The sequence below is a fragment of the Aquarana catesbeiana genome, linkage group LG08, assembly GCF_042186555.1.
Source record: "Aquarana catesbeiana isolate 2022-GZ linkage group LG08, ASM4218655v1, whole genome shotgun sequence".
In the NCBI taxonomy this organism is placed as follows: Eukaryota; Metazoa; Chordata; class Amphibia; order Anura; family Ranidae; genus Aquarana; species Aquarana catesbeiana.
In genome coordinates, this window is record NC_133331.1 from 104,257,349 (window position 1) to 104,279,505 (window position 22,157).

Genomic DNA, 22,157 nt, shown 5'->3' on the forward strand with positions numbered 1-22,157 from the left:
GTACATTCACATCAATCCCAGCCCCCAAGGAGCTTTCAATCGAAGGTCCCCTACCTGACATGCATACAAACACATACTGAGACCAATTAGACAGGAACTAATTAGCCTGCCAGCATGTCTTTGGCGTGTGGGAGGAGTACCCAATGGAAACCAATGCAAGCACAGTGAGAGCGTAGTAGTGTCGTGGTTGGAGTTCAAACCAATGACCCTTATGCTGCAAGGCAGAAGCACTAACCCACATACTTGGTTATTCTGCATATATTTATTTTTTTCCAACATATAGGTCATCCTTGAACAACATGGTTGTTGGCCTCCAGAGGGGATCAGAATTTTACTGCGGTCTTCACATGACCTGATAGTAGTCATTCTGTCAACCCTGGAATTTCCAGAATTCCTATAGTTCTAATTGCCTCTATCCAACATAATTGGTTGGATGTATGCATGTTCAGCTGCAGGACAAGGGCAATGCTAGCAGTCTCAAGTAGGTAGTAGTTAATAGGTTAGTGTTTTCATTGATTACACTCTAGTTATGTAATAGAAAGTTGGGTTTATGGGCTAATTAGAGTAATTGATTGAGCTTAACTGCAAGGTTGGTCTCCTGATTTACTTGCTGTAATAATTGGCTTGTCAGGTTAATACCCCTTTTTATAATCCTGTTGATTTTTATGGCTTTTTTTTGGGGGGGGGGGGGGGGGTTACATTTTCAGTGGCATTTGGGGAAAAAGGTGTCAGCAGTACAGTGTACTAATATGAGAACATTCTGGGTTGTTTACTTTTCCTGGTAGAATGCTGTTTTGTTTTTTGTTTTTTTTTGTTTTTTTTGGGAAGGTAGTAAAGCAACATGACTAAACATGAGCTGTAGTTTGAAAACCAACTTACCATTAACCTTAGCAAATCTTCCAACCGTCCGGGATGCTGTGGGACCCAGAATTCCCAGAATTTCAACCAAGTCCCGGAATTTTGCATGTATGGGCTTTGTCCTGGAGCCCAATGCCAGAACGAGTTCCGACACTTGATTCTACTAACTCAATTTGCAGGCAGCCAGCAGGGAGTGATGCCTGCTGCTGCTGTGCCAGTTGGCAGGGGATTGTACCACCAAAGAATGAGGGCACCCCGCGGGAGATGTGCAGGGCCAGGAAAAGGGGGAGCGTCGTGCAAGCGCTTTCTAGCCTACTGAGTTCTCTGGGTTCGGACTACACTCCATCTTCCTCCCAAGTTTGCATACAGTTCGGCTGCAGTGATCCACCCATCAACCAGAGTGATGTTTGAAAGTAACCCAAGCACCTGTTCACTAATCTAGGCTGGCACCGCCCGCAGCCCTGTGGATGCTACAGAAACAGAAGGGTCCTGCCCTGAGGCTCTGGTAAGAAAAGCAGGGCATCAGAGGGGGGTGGGGTGCAAAGGTGAGCCAAGTGGGAAGTTGGGTTGTGGAGGTGTGCAGAGGGGGGTTTGGGGTGCAGAGGTGAGTAGAGAGAGGGGGTGCAGAGGTGAGTAGAGAGAGGGGGTGCAGAAGTTGGCAGAGTGGGGTGCAACAGGGAGCAGAAAGGGGTACAGAGGTTAAAAGAGGGAGAAGAGTTGTCTTGCAGAGGTTAGCTGAGAGGGGGAGTTGATGTGCAAAGATTAAAAGAGAGGGGAGTTGGGATGTACAGCAAGGAGCGGTTGGGGTGCAAAGCTTAGAAGAGAGAGGGGATAGGATGTAGACATGAGAGGAAAGGGGGGTTTGGGGCTGTAAAGGTGAATGTAGAGGTAATCAGAGAGGGGGCTTTGAGATGCAGAAATGATCAAAGGCGATTTTGGACAACAGACGTCAGCAGAGTGGGGGGGGTTTGGGTGTAATCGTAAAAACAGACCAGAGGTGCAGAGTTAAGCAGAAAGGGCATTTGGGGTGCAGAGGTCAGTGGGGGGGGGCTTGAGGAACAGAGCTTAGCAGAGGGGAAGGGGTTGTGGTAAATAGGTTAGCAGGGTGGAGAAGGATGGGAGTGCAGTTGTGAACAGAAAGGAGGTTTGGGACCTAACTTGTCCCCAGAAATCCCTACCCCCAAAGGGTGTACAGAGATGAGGGCAGTGTGTACAGAGAGGGGAAGTGGTGTAAAAAGGGAGTAGGAGCAGTTATTAGGCCATGCCCAATATTTAGCATAATTTAATCACACCCACTTCCACCGCAGTGTGCTACGTGCACGTTGCGGGTTGCCATCTCCCTAATGTGTCTAGACTTCTAAAGTCTAGAAGTTGGGAGGTATGACTATATTCCCACATGTGGAAGGTGTCCTAACAATCGCAATAAATGGTTCTGTGAAATGTTGAGATGTTGAGTTAAAAATACTAGTTAACGAAAAACATAATCTTCTTTAACATTACCGGCAACTGTTAACATTTACCATTTTAATAACTACTTTGGGCTTTTCACTTTTCTTCTTAGTATACTTTTGAGTAGTTTCTTATGATTTTATTCTTGATTAGCCACAGCAAGCAAACACATTTGTGCACTGCAGATATCCCATGACCTGACCTAAGGAATGACCTCTACACTGTCATATAACTGACACTTTAGCAGCAGATTTCAGATATATTATGTTCCAGGGTTGAAAACCCCCTTTGCTATTAATTTTGTATTGGATTAAACAATAACAGATCAAATAGAATCCTTTGGTATGTAAAGCAGGTAGAGCCTTTTTGAGTAAATCCACATGAAAACTGTAAAGCCTGCTACACGCTATCAGTTTTTTGTTCCTTTTACTCAGCGGGCTGAGCACAAAAAATAAAGCTTGGGAGGATCTCGCTGTACTATCTCGGCAATGTTAGTACAGCGATCTCCCCGCTGGGCTATTGTGTTCTGATAGGGCCCCCCCCCCCTCCGAAAGAACACACAGGTCAGATGCCGATTGACATGTTTTTCTGGCATGCTCCTTCAACAGAAACTGGCTGCTGTATACTTAGGCCGAATGTTGGCCGGTTTCTGTTGAACCGGCCGATACTGGCTGATATTCGGCCCATGTGTACCAGGCTTAAAGTTGTTTTGATCAGCAGTTGTTTAAAGAGATTTCTTGCCACACCAATTGAACCACAATCTTCCTGGGCACTTCTGTCTTGGATGTGATAATAGCCCCAGTAGATTTTGAGCTATTGCTCAAGTGACACATTATAGTAGTATTCCTCTTCGTTCCACTTCCAGATACTACATCAGAATTGATCTTTAAGTTTTTACAGGGTAAAATAGTTCTCATGTGACCATGCATCTCTTCTTCCTGATAGTGGGGGGCGAAGTTACAGGACACTGTGAAGACACACGACGTGCCTGTATTCCATTGTTTGTCCAGCCTGAAGCAAGATGCAATCTGTGCTTGAACAGGGGACATGTGAAAGAAGCAGGCTGTGATTGTGAGGGGGAAGGTGGGGGGGGGGGGGCTGAACAAACTACCCAATACTGGCATGATGTTTGTCTGCACAGTATCCTGTAGCTCTGAAGGGCAGCCATAGTTTGCAAACTGACCATGCAAGCACAGATCAGCTTCTCTGCTTTGTGCGGGCAGTTTACAACAAGGAAAAAAAGCTGATTGACAGGATCAACCAGGTACTTCAGATGGAAGAAGTACATGAAAATGACAGAGCCTAGAATTTATAAAATACACCCAAATCTGTCCCTCTATCCCTCTACCCACTCCTTCAGTCTGCTTACGTATCACTAATTTTCTAACAGACGTATCAGCCTGGATGTCACACCACTTCTTCAAACGCTATCTATCTAAAACCAAGCTCATAATTTCTCCTCCCCCACGCACCTCTTCCCCTGATTTCTCTGGCAAGATTGCTAGCACTACTATCAGCCCGTCCTCGCATGCCAAGGTTCAAGGTGTAATCCTGGACTCTGAACTATCCTTTCGGCCCCACATCCAATCACTGGCCAAAGCTTGCCGCCTCAACCTCCGCAACATCTCCAAGATATACTCCTTCCTAACCAATGACACGTCAAAGTTTCTAATTCACTCCCTGGTCATCTCCCGCCTTGACTACTGCAACTCCCTCCTCATTTGATTACCTTAAAATAGGCTGTCCCCCATTCAGTTCATCATGAATGCTGTTGCCAGGCTCATCCACTTTACCAACCTTTCAGTGTCTGGAAGCCAGTGGAGGGCTTGACAGAGGGGGGTAGAACTCACCCAACAAATTCAATTAAAAATACTAACAACTTACAAAGCCATACACAACTTGGCCCCCCAGCTACATCACTAACCTAGTCTCAAAATACCAACCTACTCATTATCTTTGTTACTCCCAAGAACTGCTCTCTAGCTCCCCCATCACCTCCTCCCATGCTTGCCTCCAGGAATTTTCCCGAGCCTCTCCTATCCTATGGAACTCCCTACTCCAATCTGTCTGATTATCTCCTACTCTGCTTTTAGATGATTCCTTAAAACCCATCTCTTCAGAGAAGCCTATTCTGCCCACACATAACAACTGTACTTTTATTTTCTCCATCAGATAATCTCCCACAGTTATTACCTTTTGTATCACTTGACCTCCTCTTCTAGATTGTAATCTCTAATGAGCAGGGCCCTTTGATGCCTTCTTTATTGTTTTGAAACTGTACTGTCTGCCCTCATGTTATAAAGCACTGCGCAAACTGTTGGAGCTATATAAATCATGTATAATATTAAAAATTCATATACTGTATGTGAACGTGCATATTAAAAAAGATGCATATTTAGGGTAACATACGCTGTAAGAATGGTTTTGTCCTCTAGTAAATGCAGTATTATAATTTCTGTGCACTCTTAATGCCCTTTTGAAGTTGTGAGTAATACTCCCATCATCTTTTGGGACATGTTGTAACACTATTTAAGCAATGTAGTGGTGTTTGCAGCTTTCCGAGAAAAGGAACCAGTAAGCTTACAAACAAACCACAACACTCACTGGAGGATTTGTGCATTGCTTGCTGACGTCAGCAGTTCTTTCTTTTCCCTTTTTTATTGCTTGAGCCAGCTAAGCTGGTTGAAAAAAGGAAATGTGATAGCTGGACAGCTATACAACAAGGTATGTCACGGAGATTGTGTGAAAGGCAGTTATGACACTTGAATTAGTAGCTTCTTGTACTCAGCCGCTAGTAGGAAATAGGTTTATTCAGGGCTTATTTATACTCGAAGCATTGGCAATCTAGTACAGAGCTGAAAATCAACAGAATGCTAATATAGTTAAATACAGTATAGTTATAATAGGTTCATTAATATTTCTGTGCTGTTACAATTCATCAGCAGTCAGTAACCAGTCAAAGACCTGGTTTAGGTTTTTCAAAGCTTGACATTGTTTTATAATTGGGCCTCTGGAAATGACAGATACTGTGTTGTAGGAATGGGGCTGGATTATTCTAACATTGCAGGAGTTGGAAGCATTGCTTGAAAGGGTCAGGACATTTATATTTACTGTTTCAGGGGGCATACATACCATTTCAATTATAGGAGTCTTTGCAATGCATAGATTTCTCAAATTAATATCTTCTGTTCCATTTCCTTGTTCTGTGATAGGAGGGATCATCCCCGGTAATGGCCTGCTGTAATATCTGCAGCAAAGAAGAACACATCTGTTTTATGTGTGTCCTGTTTTGAGTTTCTGTATCCTGGTTTGATCATCTGTGTGTATGTTTCTTATTTGTGCTTTGTTAGGCTTTTAGTTATATATAGATCTATAATCTAGTGGGCAAGATGGATACAGGAGAGCATGCAGTGGAACATGTCTTTTGTAGATCAAGTGTCACTTCCAAAATAAAACCCCTACTGTATCTTCAATTGCAGGCACAGTTCTGCTAGTTGATACACTGGCAGATGGTGCTAAAATTAGGCTTGTGTTAAATGCCTTTCATGTAAAAGGTACAGACCTACTTCATCAAGGCTAGGTGGCATAGCATAGGTATAAAGTTATTTTAGACTCTAGATCTTTATAAGTTACATTGTTACTCTTCTACTGTGAGTAAACATGGATATACAGTATCTCACAAAAGTGAGTACACCGCTCACATTTTTGTAAATATTTAATTATATCTTTTCATGTGACAACACTGAAGAAATTACACTTTGCTACAATGTAAAGTAGTGAGTGTACAGCTTGTATAACAGTGAAAATTTGCTGTCCCTTCAAAATAACTCAACACACAGCCATTAATGTCTAAACTGCTGGCAACAAAAGTGAGTACACCCCTAAGTGAAAATGTCCAAATTGGGCCCAAAGTGTCACTATTTTATGTGGCCACCATTATTTTTCAGCACTGCCTTAACCCTCCTGGGCATGGAGTTCACCAAAGCTTCACAGGTTGCCACTGGAGTCCTCTTCCACTCCTCCATGATGACATCACGGAGTTGGTGGATGTTGGAGACCTTGATGCTCAATAGGTTTTAGGTCTGGAGACATGCTTGGCCAGTCCATCACCTTTTACTCACAGCTTCTTTAGCAAGGCAGTGGTCGTCTTGGAGGTGTGTTTGGGGTCATTATCATGTTGAAATATTGCCCTGCGGCCCAGTCTCCAACGGGAGGGGATCGTGCTCTGCTTCAGTATGTCACAGTACATGTTGGCATTCATGGTTCCCTCAATGAACTGTAGCTCCCCAGTGCCGGCAGCACTCGTGCAGCCCCAGACCATGACACTCCCACCACCATGCTTGACTGTAGGCAAGACACACTTGTCTTTGTACTCCTCACCTGGTTGCCACCACACACGCTTGACACCATCTGAAATAAGTTTATCTTGGTCTCATCAGACCATTTTCCATGGGTCACGGAATCCTGGGCTGTTCCTGAAGCCCACTCCACTCTCCCAGCCTTTTCTTGGCCGCCCTACAGGGCTGTCCCTGGAGCCTGGTGCTGCCTAGCTGGGCTGTTCCTGGAGCCCGCGGCTGCCCACTGAGCCTTTTCGCAGCCTCCCATTCAGTTCACGGCATGAGTGGGAGGCAGAGACTAGAGGTCAGCTGACTGGTGAGGAATGTGAAGTGGGAGGGGCTGGAGGAGACCCTATCTCCTGATTTCAGCATAGGTGTCACTGCTGCGAGACACCACAGAGCTGGAGACAGTGAGTAACGCTACCTATGATTAGAGTTGCCATTAAAAGTCCCCACTATAGTTCTCAGATCAGCAGATGACCTTGATCAAGAGCACCTAAGTTGGCTGATCCAACCCCCCATCAGCACTGCCACTGATCCCACCCCCCCATCAGCACTGCCACTAATCCCAACTCCCCGCCAGCACTGCCACTCATCCCATTCCCCCACCAAGGAGTAAGAGAAGGAATAAAAATAGAGAATACATGGAAGGGAGAGGAAAAGAGGGGGAGGAACAAAGAATAAGGGAGAGCGTGGTACATCCTAAAATGTACCATAAGGGGTTTTAATACTGTACAAGTGGAAGGGACATAGGGAGCGCTAAATGTCCATGGGTTAGGGGCGCAAATTACTTGTCTTGTCTTGTCTTGTCTTGCCTTGGGTGCTGACAACACTTGCTACGAAAATAATTTTACTGTTAGGGGTTCCAACCACTTGGAAATTTTATCAAGGGGTCACGGCACTAGAAGGGTTAAGAACCACTGCTCTAAAGCCTGTAGGTGCTGCTTCTTTGAGCTGCAGTGTGCATGAGCCCTTACACTTCGAATCCCCCCCACCAAACTCTTTTATAGAAGCTTTCGAGCCAAAAAGATGCCTAATAGGGACAAGCTTCTTCAAGCTAAAATAAAAGCTCAACTGCCTGTAAAAACAGCTTTTTTTCAGCTGCAGTGTGCATGAGCCCTTAGACATAGCCTAAATGCCAGGATGGCTAAATCTTCCGTCCGGGTCTCGTTTAAAGGCTGTCAAGTTGTCATTGGCTGTATCACAGGAAGAGAACTATAGGGCATCTAAAAGTATAACTTGGAAAATATCACAGACAAAGCAAATGCTGAGATTTTAAAGGGTAACTGTACTTTTACATAAAACCGTTGAACCCATCCTCCCGCTTTTGTTTAAATTAGCCTGCACTAACACCTACCACCACAGTTTCTTACTTATCTCTATAGTAGAGTGACATCCCCTGCATTGTTTGTTTAATCTTGGCAGAAATTCTCTTCATCAACTAAACCTGTAGGTTCAGAATTATTTGCAGCGGTCCTGGAGCAATGGAGTTGGGTTCTGTTGTGGCCTCTTAGGCCCCTTTTACACGATAAGCCCTCTCGGATCCGCCTGTCCGATTTTCAGGCGGATCTGAGCGGGCCACCCATTGACTCCTATGGGTAGGCGGATGTCAGCAGGGATGTGTCTGCTGACACCCGCCTGCCATCCGTTCTGCTAAAAAAAGACATACGGCTATACGTTCAGCCATCCGTCTATTGGCTCAGATGAGATCTGATGAAAACGAACATGCTGTCCGTTTTTGTCCATTCCCCCCATAGAAATCAGCAGGGCTCTGACAATCCACGCCGGCTCAGCGGAGAGCAACGGAGCGATCTCCCGCTGAGCTGGCGGACTCTGCTGAGCAGATCTGCCTCGTGTGGAAGGGGCCTTTTATAGAACTGTACAAATACATGCTGACCATGCCTGTCCCCACAAAAACCATAATGGATTTTGAAGGAGCTAAGCTCTGGACGCTGTCCAAAAAGAAGCAGGTAGAAAATTACTACAGCTGTGGCCAAAAGTTTTGATAATGACACAAATATTATTTTCACCAAGTCTGCTGTTTCGGTGTGTTTAGATCTTTTTGTCATTTGTTACTATGGTATACTGAAGTATAATTACAAGCATTTCATAAGCAAAAAAGGCTTTTATTGACAATTACATTAAGTTTATGCAAAGAGTCAATATTTGCAGTGTTGACCCTTCTTTTTCAAGACCCCTGCAATTTGCATATCCTGACTGATGGCAGCCCATTCTTGCATAATCAATATTTTAAATTTGTCAGAATTTGTGGCGTTTTTTTTTGGTTCACCCGCCTCTTCATGATTGACCACAAGTTCTCAATGGGATTAAGATCTGGGTAGTTTCCTGGCCATGGACCCAAACTTTTGATGTTTTGTTCCCCAAACCACTTATCGCTTTTGCCTTATGGCAAGGTGCTCCATCAGGCTGGAAAAGGCATTGTTCATCAACAAACTGTCCATGGATGGTTGGGAGAAGTTGCTCCCCTTTTCTTCTCTGGACAAGGCTTTTTCGAATTCCCCAAACAATCGGGATTCATCAGAGAAAACAGAGAAAATGACGTTACCCCAGTCCTCAGCAGTCCAGTCCCTGTACCTTTTGCAGAATATCAGTCTGTCCCTAATGTTTTTCCTGGAGAGAAGTAGCAGCTTAGCTGCTCTTCTTGACACCAGGCCATCCTCCAACAGTCTTCCCCCCACTGTACGTACAGATAAACTCACACCTGCCTGCTGCCAATCCTGAGCAAGCTCTGCACTGGTGGTGCTCCAATTCCGCAGCTGAATCAACTGTAGGAGACAGTCCTGGCATTTGCTGGGCGCCCTGAAGCCTTCTTCACAAATGCAGTGAATGGATTTTTTTGAGATTAAGTTTATTTTCATGGCAAAGAGGTACTTTGCAAATAATTGCAATTCATCTGATAAGTCTTTATAACTTTCTGGAGTATATGCAAATCGCCATCATAAAAACTGAGGCAGCAGACTTTGTGAAAATTAAAATTTGTATCGTTCTCAAAACTTTTGGCCATGGCTGTATTCTTGCTCAAAATGCCCCCCTTAGCAAATTGACCTTTTGAGTTCAGTTCTTTAAGGAGGGATTTTGGGGTTTCCCTGCAACCTAAAATATACCCACTAAATGCTAATATAGTAACATTTTGTTCCAGAGAATGGATCAGACTGCCCTGACTTTCTTCCTTTAAGAAAAAAAAAAATGGCCGATGTTTTCCCAGGGTAAGTAGTTTTCATTTCCTCTGTACCAGAGCTGCAGGAATTGTAATTTGGACATCATTATTTGGCTCTGATTAAGGACTGGGAAAATAACTTATACAATGCTTTCAAGCTACTTTGCATGTATGATTTTCTAAACCAATAATATGACCTGTAGGAAGGAGTTAAGCATCTGACAGTTGCTGACAGAATGTTGTGTGATAGAACACTACCCAAGCTGTGTTTGTTTCCCACACAGTGGTGGAACCGATGTCATCCCAGCTGACAGTGACAGGTGATTGTCAGGGGAATGCAGTCTCTGTGCTCCCAGTGAAAGTGGATGGAGGAGGATGACTTTACCCTGGTGGGGGTGGCAGTGTTTGTGTGTCTTTTTTTTCCCCCCATATCTGTTTGCTGTACACCCTATGGCATTTATGTGGTCCTTGTACAATCTACAGTCAGCTACTTCTATTAAAGACAGATTCACACTCTTATTTGCGTTTGATAAATGTTCAGAATAAAATAAAAAAAAAAAAACCACAAAACAAGAAAACCTAAATAAATACAAAAACACTAAGAAATGTATGTGCACATAATAGTTTGTTCGTTTTTTTTTTTTTTTTTTCATTAAAAAATACAAAGCTGTTGCAAGGTCAATTAATGCAGGTTTATAAGGTATGCTAGAAAGAATATTCTTCTAACTTCACATTCAGATTCCAGCAGTGTTAGTACATCCCCATTCACTACTCAACATGCGCTTGTGTACACTGTCCCTGAGGATCCAGATCTCCCAAGAACTTTTAGTTACCTGGACTAGCTGTGTCAATGATTCAAGCAAAAATAAATAAAATATTTCCCTCTATAGCTCTTTGTTTATCATGTTAATGTATCCACATTGGTTCTGTCACCAATCCAGGCTCTCCAACAGAGTGAGACAAATAACCAAAAGCTCCATTTCGAGTGAACACTATAAAAGTCAATAATTTTCCTGTGTAAAATTTGCAGGAATTTTTCCCATTTATTTATTTTTTAAAGTGCTGATCATGATTCTGCTTAGTGTCTATGCCAGAGCTACTTACAGGATCTCTCAATATTAAGCTATTTTTTTTTTTTCCTTTCTATTTACGAAGAGACAAAACCCATTGTGTTAAGGTGTTATAATGGAAGCCCCTATATCTCTTTGTTCATAAAGAACAGTTTTTTTTTTCTTGAATTGAAGCCATGCTGATTCGTTTCACAGCTGAGGTTTGCCAAGGCTTTCCCTTATATTTAGAGGAGCTATTTCCAGTCTGTGTGCCTAGAGGGACATTTGGCCTGCTTCAGACTCTTGCTAATGCGTTCAGTCTCCTTGCTAGACAAATGATACTGAAGGGAACCCATTGCTAATGCTCAACATCCCTTTTTGGCAATCTGTTGAGGTTGGTATAAATGTTGTGTGATTTCACAATTCATTTCTGCTTATTTGTAGTACTAAACAAGAGAATGTTCTTTTGTGCAAGAGGACTAATTGAAATGAACACAGTATGGCTTTGAAAGCAACATGATTGACCACAGTTGTTGCAGAATTTCCCATACACTGAGATTTGCGGAAGGTCTGTTATAGTATAATGAGATCTGAAGGGAAATCTTCTGTTTCTTTGTTCCCACAAAGCTAAAGCTGGCCATACATTATACAATCCTTGTGTTCAATTTCCTTTTAGATTTACCTTCCACTAATGTAGTGCAAGGACCAGCTTGATTGCATACAAATTGAAAGTGTTTAGGTTTGACCCCATATATTCTATGGCTTTGGTACATCTAAAGGAAAATTGTATAAGAAAATTGTATAATGTATGGCCAGCCTAATGGTGGACCATTGTTTAAAGAGCCAAGTTATCAGTCTAGTTGATGAAAATTAGACCCCTTTCACACCGAGCCACCTATAGTGTCGGCGGTAAAACGCCGCTATTTTTATTTTCAGAAACTAGGACTGGGTGGCAGGTCCATGAAGAGGAATGTGCTTTTTGGCTCAGTGTTCATGTCCATGCCAATAGAGAGAAGAGGGAGGAGTAGATAAATGGTGCTGGCTAAAAGTGTGGGTGCTTTATCTCAGCCAGTTTGGACAACTGTCATGTCTGTAAGTACCCTAGGAAAGAGTTAATTATCTTAAAGAGTTGTAAATTATCATGGATAAATAATGGTCACTATGAGAAGACTGAATTCTTCAATTTACTCAAATGACATCAACTTTCCTTGTACTCGCAGTCGATTACATATAAAGTCATTTAACTTTACTGATATGGACACTATAGAATTGCATTTGAAAGTTTGACAATCTTAGTACCTTTTGTGTAATGGCTAAACACAGCCTGAGCTGTATCATGTTTGACCGCATCCTTGATTATTCATATGTAGGAAATTGAGACTGAACCAAGGAAGAAACAAAAGAGGCAGTTATTTGGATAACAGCTCATTCTGTAGGGTTTTAAAGGATAAGTTTACCTTTAGAAAAATAAAATAAAATAAATGCACATTTTTTTTTTGCAGGTAGAAAAATGTGTATTTACTTTTACTTTTTTTTTTTTTTTTTTTTTTTGGAGCCTGGAAAGCATTGCACCAGCGATCAGCATCACTGGTGACATGAAGGTCTCCTGCAGACTGTCTGTGTAAGCAGTTTTACACTGACAAGAAAAATCAATGAACTACCACAGCGCTCAACTGTGCCGTGGTATTTCATTGAGAACTAGCAAAGCTACAATTTCTGGGGAAATTGTGTGAAGTGTTCTTGCCTCCACCAGAAGTCTACAAGCATTATCAAGCCTAGCAGATGAAGGTATGACCACATGCATTTGGGGGGTCTCAGCATCTTGACGTAGAATGGAGGTGAAGGTGTGCTATCAGTTTGATGATAATCAGTGTTTACATTCACTGTTTCCTGGCAACGCTCATGCCCTGTTTATGCTTCACAACCACTGCTCAAAACACAATACACAGGATCATGATAGCTGTAATAACTGTGCAGTAGTTCAAATGGTCGTATTTTAAAAACTATAAAGCCTACAGCGAAGATCTTTATATTGTGAGAATCAAAAGACCCAGACCTAGATTTTGATGCATAGTATGTCTCTGAAATATTAAATATGAAGGCACAGTCGCAGTTTAGATATTGCCCTTCAAATTTGGAGGGGGCTAGAGTAGAGTTTCAATGAATGTCAATGTCAAAAAGCTTAAAAAATTTTTTTTTGGCCACAGCTACACTTAAAAAATGTACCTGTTTCGACTTACAAACAGACTCGCCTTAAGAACAAACCTACAGATCCTATCTTGTTTGTAAACCGGGGACCGCCTGTACTTGGTTGGCATTGCACTTTAACCACGTTTGGCACTGCACTTTGCACTAGCTTGTTATATATGCCCCTAAGTATCTTTACATGTTTATGGCTAAAAAGATATTCTTGTATGCTAGATTGGGTATATCACAACACGCTGAAATTGGGACCCTCCTCCTAAGCAAATGTCCATGTAAATGACACCAGAGGCAGCTTCCTATTCTTCTGAGCTCTTGTGCCTCAGCGAGTTGATGTCAAAGGGTCTCGCTCCACTAAACTTCTCCCATGTTATGTGACTGTAGTGAAACTGTATCCTCATACTGGGTCTTGTGCATGTAAAATATTCCTTTATATGTTTAACATAGGCTCTCATTCCTTTTTAGGTCTATGTGGAATTTGATGACCTAGAGTGGGATAAACGAGAATGGGTGAAAGTATATGAAGATTTTACCGCCTTTTTTGTGGAGTTCCAGCTGGTCTGGGCGAAGAGGAAAGACCCCAGCCAGGCTCAGGGATCAAAGGTCAAGCAAGTCCAGTGGCCTGCCTTGGTAAGTTAAAATCTTTATGGGTATTTCTTGTATGCCTAGTAACAAAGATACTTATGTAGATTTGTTTGTCATGTATTACTTGCTAAACCATGGAAACACAACTAGTAAAGAAATTTGGTAGTTATTCAATACTACACCCTGTTCCTGTTGCTTAGGAAGTATAAGGATTTTATCATTGTCTTTCAAATTTGCAAAGTGTGGAAGGGTTAGAACCTCTAGCAAGTTGTCTGTGTCTCCATTAAGGTGATTTTCCCTTACATCTTTATGCCAATTGTCACCATGACAGGAAGGAGGGAAAACTCTCCAACACAGACACACCGTTCTAAAAAAACTTTAGGTAGATCAGGTGTCTTTCCTGACCTTTCCAAGCTTAAAAAATTTTGACTGGAATTGTACTTTAATTTGATATCCATTTAATGGCTTCACATGTGTGTTATGGTTTTAGCATGAGTAAAGCGGATTATAGGAATTGTTGATTTACAGGTCTTATAGAAGAATCTCAGTGTGGGTGGGCCAGATGTTATGTTTTGTATAAAAGACATTTTGAAAGCAGCAGACAGTATGAGATGGTGTTTAGTTAACATTGTCAATGTTAGGCTCTGATCACCTATATGGCTTCAACCATGTGGTCTGATTTTCCTGGGAAAAACCCTGTGCCTCTTGTCAACATTTTATCAGTATGTATTTTATGCTTCTGGCATTTATTTTTATGTTTGCATTACATGAGTTAGTGGCAATAGAAAGGCTCATTTAAATGCACCTGGAATCCAACAGGAAGCAGTGATTGGCTTTCTTTAGATTAGGCAGACCTAGAGTTTTGTACATTAAAGACTTCTATTGGGCAGATTCTTGCTCATTTGGATGTGTCCTGAAAGTGGAACTCTAACTTTAAACTTTTTTTCTTTTTAGTTTTATTGTAGGAGAATTGTAAGAACCTCTGTCAGCGATTTTTTGCTCTCTCTGATGCCATAGGAAATATCCACCCTCCTCCTCTTCTGTGTATGCCCCCCATAGCAAGCCGCTTGCTGTGGGGGCACACCTGCAGGCTCACTCCTGAGCCGGGCTGTGGGCGTCCATAGACACTCAATGTGGCTTGGCACCATCCCCCACTCCCTCCTTGATTAACAGCAGCTGGAGCTAATGGCTATCGCAGCTGCCTGTCACCTGTGTGGAAAGGAACACAGACCTGTGCCGCTGCAGACAGGCACAGTGGTACATCGAGATAGGACTCAGGTAAGTTTGTATGGCAGTGAGGGGGTGATACTACTACTGAGACATTTTTTTTTTGGCCTGTAGTGTTTTGTGGGTTTCCATGCTATGATTGCAGAGGACTGGCTTGGGGGAAAGATCCAGTTCAGGAAAAGCATGGTTGCCCTTAAACCCAAAGCCATAGTGATGTCCATACACTGAATATTTAGGGGCTTTCAGATAACGTTCTTGAACAGTGGTTTGCTTGAAGATTATTCTTCATTACATACAATATTTATTGAATTATAATACAGGATTTATATAGTGCCAACAGTTTATGCAGAACATAAGGGAAGACAGTACAAGAGCTTACAATCAAAAAGGGAGGGGGGGGGGTGGTACAAACGATAATACCCTTGGGAATGGGCTGATGGAGATGGTTGAAGTGCAGTTTTTAGGCAGAGGCAAGGTAGAGTTTTCTGCATAGATGAATTTTCAGGGATCGCCTAAAGACAGACAGGTAAGAAGATAATCGGACCCATGGTGGGCAGCTCTAGAGGATGGGAGAAGCTCTCAAAAAGTCCTGGAGTGAGCAGGAGAGGGGTTGACGAGGAAGCTAGTGTGATGAGGTTGTTAATGTAGCGGGGGGTAGTGTTGTGGATGGCTTTGTATGTTATTATTTTACATTTTATTCATTGGGCCTATTGGAAGCCAGTGGAGAGATTGTCATAGAGGGATGGCAACCACAGATTGGTTAGTAAGGTAGATTCTAACAGCAGCACTCATGATAGACTGAAGTGGGGGTAGGCCAGTTAGAAGGGAGTTGTAGTTGTCAAGACGGGAAATAACCAGGGAGTGAAATAATTCAATTCTGCATGGAAATTAACAACTGATATTTTATTTAACCTAATAAGCAGGTTGCTTTTCTGTGCTTTATTGCTTCTTCTCACAGTGCACGTCTATAAAGCAGGCCATAGATTATCCAAAATTGCTCGATTCAGTGTTTCAGTGCAACATTCAGTGTTGATGGGAAAATCTCTCCTGCTGCGCTATTGTGTTCTGCTCACAGAACGCAATGATCACTGCTTGCTGCTATAGTTGCTGGCAGTGATCGCATGCAAAAAATCCAACAGGCTGCTTGTACTGAAGTTGTTTGATGGATCGACTACAGTACAACTAGCTTGCCCATAGAAGGATCCAATCTCAGCTGGTCACTGAGATTTTATCCATCTATGGCATGCTTAAAACAATGCATTCTGTGGCTGATATCTTATCTCAACAGCTGTTAAAGAAAACCTGATTTTCTGACTCTTTCTGGAAACCTAGTTATCTGGTTATCTTACTGTCCTTCAGAAGATGGGTACAGATGGATCAACATTCAGCCAGTTCAGCAGGGAATTTAGTTTTTTATGTGGCCCTTTCTGTTCTACACAAGTCTATCATTAGATCGACTTCTGTCGAACAGTCACTCTGGAAAACCGTCTTCAGTTGCCAGCTGCACCCAATGGGCTGCAGTTGCTGATCTGTGTCTTCTGACAGCGGAGTGTCCCACTGTCAGGATACAGTGTAGCAGCAGGGGGGATTATTCCACCCACCTCGCTTGTGTGGATGGGGGAGAATCTATTTGTTGGCTGAAAACAAAACTAACCATGTATACCCAGCTTTACACAGAGCAAACTTTGACCGGTTCCTGCTAAACCAGATAAATTCAGAGTTCTGGGTGGCCCTGCTGGCATCACTCTGCCCTACATCCTTCGGATGAAATATCAAAGAAGTTGCATGAAAACTGTTGGCCTCACGGTGTCTAAATCCAGTCAAATGCAGGCAATGTTTAGGTATTCTGACAGCCGGCTGTCAGAATACAGTAACGGCAATAAGAGACTCATCCATCTTTGCTGTTTAGCTTGAATAAAGGGATCTGGTAGATTTATTTTTGTCCAGCCCCCAGGCTGAACAAAAATCTGTGGATGTATGGCCAGATTTACTTAAAACAATTATACAGAAAGGAGTTTTGAACTTTCACCAACATTCATTACTAATATAGTTGTTCTGGGTCTCAGACTTGAATATATTGGCACCAGTTGGTCAGCTTAACAGCCAGTCAACTAACATTTTCATTAAGAAATCAGCAGTGGCAGCCTTCATATTTGTTTAATGGTTTACTTCCAGTCACTAGGCATAGTCATTGTAGTAGCTAATCTCCCCTGCCTCTAGTGGCTAACCTCAAATTCCTCAGGTTAATACCATAACAAATACAAGGGAGAGCAAGCTTGTAAAAATTGTGAAAGTCATATAAAAAAGGTAAACATTAGATTATATACTTTCCCTTTAACTAGAAGTAATATTTAAAATTTCAGTAAAGGCACATATCTGTTTTGTTAAAATCCGTCTACATTGGGCTTGTCTTCAATAGTGACATATCACGACTTTCCCTGGCAACACACATTTCAGATTTCTATCTGTTCAGCAGAGAAGTGTAATAGCTGGCATGTAGCTTGACAAAGACCCATGGAGGGGCATCCGTGTTCAGCTGACTGTATCAAGTCACCCAGTGTATGAAAGGCATCTGTTCACAATATAAGCTTGTCATGGAACCGCGGCTGTATGTAGAGCAAGCCTCTTAGATACCCGAGTCAGACAAACCATCTCCTACTTAAATTACAAACATAATATATACAGAACATGTCTTCATAGCAGCACATGTGTAAGAATGTTTATTTTTAATAGTGACAGCTGTATGGTCATTGTCTATGCATGATGAAGAGTTGAGGATCACAACCAATACTGCCTCCATTAAATGTCATGTTTACTATATTTGTGTAGTTTATTCTGATCTGGAATATCTCCTATAGCAGTAAGGACAAACTTCATTGACCATCCAAGGCCTGAAATAAATCATGTCCTTGAGCGTGGCATATCTATCAAAATAAGTGAGACACTGAATGAACAGGCTACAGTCAATAAAATCTTGATTGTAATGCTTGCTGCGTTTTAGGACTGGAGTCCAGGGTTGCCCTTGTATAAAACAACTGTTCATGGACAAAGCTGCACTTCCATGTAATTAAAGAGCACTTGCTGCTCAGTGATAAGCTTAAAGAGATAGTAAACGCTATGTTTTTTTTTATTTTTAAGCATCAACCATATCATACTTCCCTGCTCCCTCCTGCCGCGTGCCCCCCAGAGCAAGCAGGTGGCTATTAGGACACCCGAGCAGACTTGCACCCGAGCCCCTGCTCTGTCGGTCCATTCAGACATAGGCTCGGCCTAGCCCCCTCCCTCTCCTCATTGGCTAACTAACTTTGACAGCCATTGGGAGGGAGAGTACCCGGAGAGCCTGGGCTCTCATGCACGTGACTGAATCGAGATGGGGCTCAGGTAAGTATTAGGAGGGGCTGCGGGAGCTGCTGCACACAGAAGGTTCTTTTATCGTAATGCATAGAATGCATTTAGGTAAAAAGCCTTCTGATTTTAGCTGAACCCCAGGCAGATTAAAGAAAGCACCAGTTTAGCATGTAAGAGTTCAGTAAAAATTTCGTTTTTTTCAAAAGTAAATTTGATTGATTTTAGCCTCTTGCAGTCCCCTGTACATCAGACTCAAACTGGAAGAGGGAGCAGTCCCAACTCAGTGTGGTGCAGTGCTCACATGCAGACAAGAAACATGCTGATGAGTGAAAAGAGTGGCGGAATGATGAGCTTAAAGGAGAAGTATAGCCAAAGCTTTTTTGGCTATACTTCTCCTATGGATCACAGGAGTGCAGTTAGTTCTGCACTCCTGTGACCCTTTTTCAGCTTACAATGGGCTAAAGCCCGCTGTCAGCTGAGGTCACAGAACCAGTCTAGGCTCTGGGAAGATCTCAACCACATGGTCGGGATCCACCCAGAAGCGTAGATCAGCAAAAATGGTGATCGTATCCTTTAATAAAGGAGAAGTAAGTCCAAAGCGATGTTATTAATACTTCTCCTGTAGGTTACAGGAGTGCAGTTGGTTCTGAGCACTCTGTACGCTGACGTCACTCAGCCGGTCCAGGCGCAGGAAAGATCCCAACTTTACAGTCAAGATCCATCCAGGTGGCTGGATGGGCAGCTAGCACAGCCTTTCATCGATTTGCGAGAGCCTGAGCCACCCATTCTACACAGCGCTCCAGTGAGCTCTGGAGGGGCACACTAGAGAGGCAGGGAATAACGGTTATGGCTCTCTGCTCAGGGTTTGGGTACAGTGCTGCATGACCGCGTAGTTGTCATTGAGGGCTAGTTTACACTTGCTACAAAACATGGCTTCGGACAGCCTTTGTTAAAGCTCTTTCAATGCCAGTGAAAGCTCCTGTTACTAAATAAAATGGTTAGCTTAGAGTCCTGTTTACACCTGCTTTTCCTTGGTGCTTCGGAGGGCTTTTGGTGGGGCTTCAAGCGAGCTTTTCCATAGAATTCTATGGAGGCTTTGAAGCTACATGGAGTATATTTTTTTAAGCGAAGCTAAAGCAAAGCAAAAGCAGGTGTAAACAGGTCTGTAAGCTAACCATTTTATTTAGTGACAGGAGCTTTGACTAGCAGAGAGCTTTAACAAAGCCTGTCCGAAGCCTTGTTGAAGCCGAAGCAAGTGTAAATGAGCCCTTAAAGTGTGTCAGTGCTGAAAATTGGCCTGGGCAGGAAGGGGGTGAAAGTGCCCAGTAGGCAAGTGGTTAATGGTGTGCTTTTTTTTCTCTGTCACTGTCCAATCACAGGCTTGGAGAGGGACAAGATCTAGTTGTATTACTTAAATGCAGTAGAGAAAGTCAAGTCCCCAGGATGACTGCTCCTTGGAAGAGTTGTGTAAATTTCAGGAATGAATGGACAAGTACAAATCCTTTGGCAGGCAAAACAACTCTCTTGCATGTATTTCATCTGTGTATAGCTGTTTTCCTGGAGTCCAGATTTAATCCTTTGATGTAGATACAGTGAAAGTAGGCCCTGTACTTGATGCCTGGTTAAAATATGAAAGGTTTGAGTGTATTATGGAAGCGTCATATGCAAGGTCTTCTCTGGTTCCATACGCCTCCATATGGTTATGCTTACCATAGCAATGCTTCTGTGTTCAGTTCATCCAGGCTGCCTTTCAAAAAATCTATCTACTTTTCTAGTAATAGGGATTATGGAAGCCACATGTCCCAATCCCACAGTATAGTTTGAGGTATAGGTAACCTTTCAGCAGGCTCAGGCATTGTCATGTGGGAGCTTCCCTGCGGATAGGCAAGTCATTTTTGAGGAAGTCACAATCTGCAAGGGCGATTCATGAAGGTGATGGGTAGCGCTGTATGGGCAGATCACTGCAAAAATAAAACATATGACCTGCTAGCTGAAGCACTTGGCCTAATACCTTTTGTGTTTCACACAGGTTTACTGTGATGTTTGTAATTTATATAAAAAAACTCTCAAAAACCCCAAATCTCTGCACTTAGTATAAAAGCACAGACCATAAAATAACACTTGCTCAAGATTATTTTCTGTGAAACTGTAATTGTCTTTGCAAAGGAGCTAAAAGTTGAATACCATGCATTGCATCTCTGGGCTGTCAACAGTTTAGATTAGCTGCTTGCTATTTCATGGTCATTAATCATTCTGTTACAAAGTTTAAATGCTACATCCAGGCTGCAGTAATATGGTTTATATGTTAAAAAAATGCTGAGTTATGCTAGTTTATAACACTGAAGCACCTGTGTGTGTTCTCTGGTTTGATTGACTGGTAGGCAACATTATCTTCTACTTCCAGACCACATAAAATGGAACTCTCGGCATAGAGCTCTTGGTCTCATCTGTTGGGGAAAAAAGTTAGCTCTGCTAATGTGGATCACTTCTCTGTATTGTAAAATTCATACATTGAATGTATCGTTTAATACAGTGTCCTCCCCTTGTCCATTCCAAGAATGCCTTGATATTTGTGAACCATCCATTTGCTTACTTCTGCCAAGACTTCCTAACCAGAACTCCTCCGTCATCTTCCACTGCCATTAAAGCGATGCAGTTAAGTAACCCACCCAGCTAGTCATTGGATAGTGAAAGAGCCTCAGCCTAACAGTCAAGCAACCTGCCTAGCCGGACATTGGATAGTGACGGAGCCTCAGCATGGCAGCCAAACATTTGCCCAGCAAGTCATTGGATAGTAAAGAAACCTTAGCATAACGGCTAAGTACCTACCCAGCCTGTCTTTGGATAGTGAAGGAACTTCAGCATACTGATGCATTTCTGTCCCCTGCTATCAATAAACTCTTTGTTTGACCATATGGTGCAGAGTCCCAGATCCTGATTGGCTGATCGTGTTGCCCATTCCTCTGAAGTCCTCCTATCTAGGTTGATTTTTTTTAATGACTACATAAAGAACAACTATAGACAGATATTAAAGGCCACATTCAATCAAGTAAAAGTTTTTAAATAAAAGTAACTACTGAACATACAACGTATTAAAGGTACTTGTAAATGAATGGTGACTTTTTTCATAGAGAATGTTTCTATATATACATTTCCCCCATTTTATATAAGGATATGTTTTGCAAGCCGGCTGCCACTTCATGCAGCCTATTAGGGGCTCAGCTGAGTGTGTCTCCCTTCTTCAGACTCTTGCATTGATTAAAGACCTATTCAGTATTCTCCGGCAAGTACGGCATATAAAAATTCCCTCAGATGGGAGGTGGGTTAATAGCTCTATTATAATATACTATCAACAAGCTATAAATTTCCATCCCCCATATGACTCCCGATAATGGAAAAATAAGATTCAGTGTGATTTGACAAGGAAGGTGAAGATGGAAAGGAAAGCAGCGACAGGGACAAAATACTAATTGCAGTTTCTTATTGAGCCCAGTGGTACATTTGTTCATTAGGAGCATGCCAGTTGGCAGTTCAATTACTGAGCTCCCTAGTTGGAATACAGAGATATTGGCTGTGCTATGCACGCAGCAGGTGTGAGGCGTATAAGCATTCTTTATACCACACTTTCCCTATTGTCGAGTCTCTCCAGCAGGGTATCTTCTGAATCTCTTCCAAGAAATGGTGATTAAATATGTCTTCTAATCTAGTGCTATGACAAAATAGGGGCCTTTTATTCATGCTGCTTTACTGCATTTGGTTAAGTTATAAAAGCGGTGGATTCTGGTTTAATAACATGCTCAGTCTGTGTCCTTGTAGGCTGGTGCAATAACCATGAGATGCCGTTTTCAGACAAAGCTTGGAGACGGCAAACAAGCATTAGACCCAAGGTTCTCGTGGGCCTTCAAACCATGCTCCTGGCAATTT

At 42.5% G+C, this 22,157-nt stretch overlaps 1 protein-coding gene across 1 annotated transcript in view; it reads left to right on the forward strand.

The window, feature by feature from the left end:
* JMJD1C (jumonji domain containing 1C) overlaps positions 1 to 22,157 on the forward strand; it is a 447,345-nt gene that overhangs the window by 158,224 nt on the left and 266,964 nt on the right. The window contains exon 2 of the mRNA XM_073596250.1: positions 13,539 to 13,703. Within this exon, the coding sequence (XP_073452351.1) occupies positions 13,539 to 13,703 (165 nt within the window). The remainder of the gene's footprint in view (positions 1 to 13,538; positions 13,704 to 22,157) is intronic.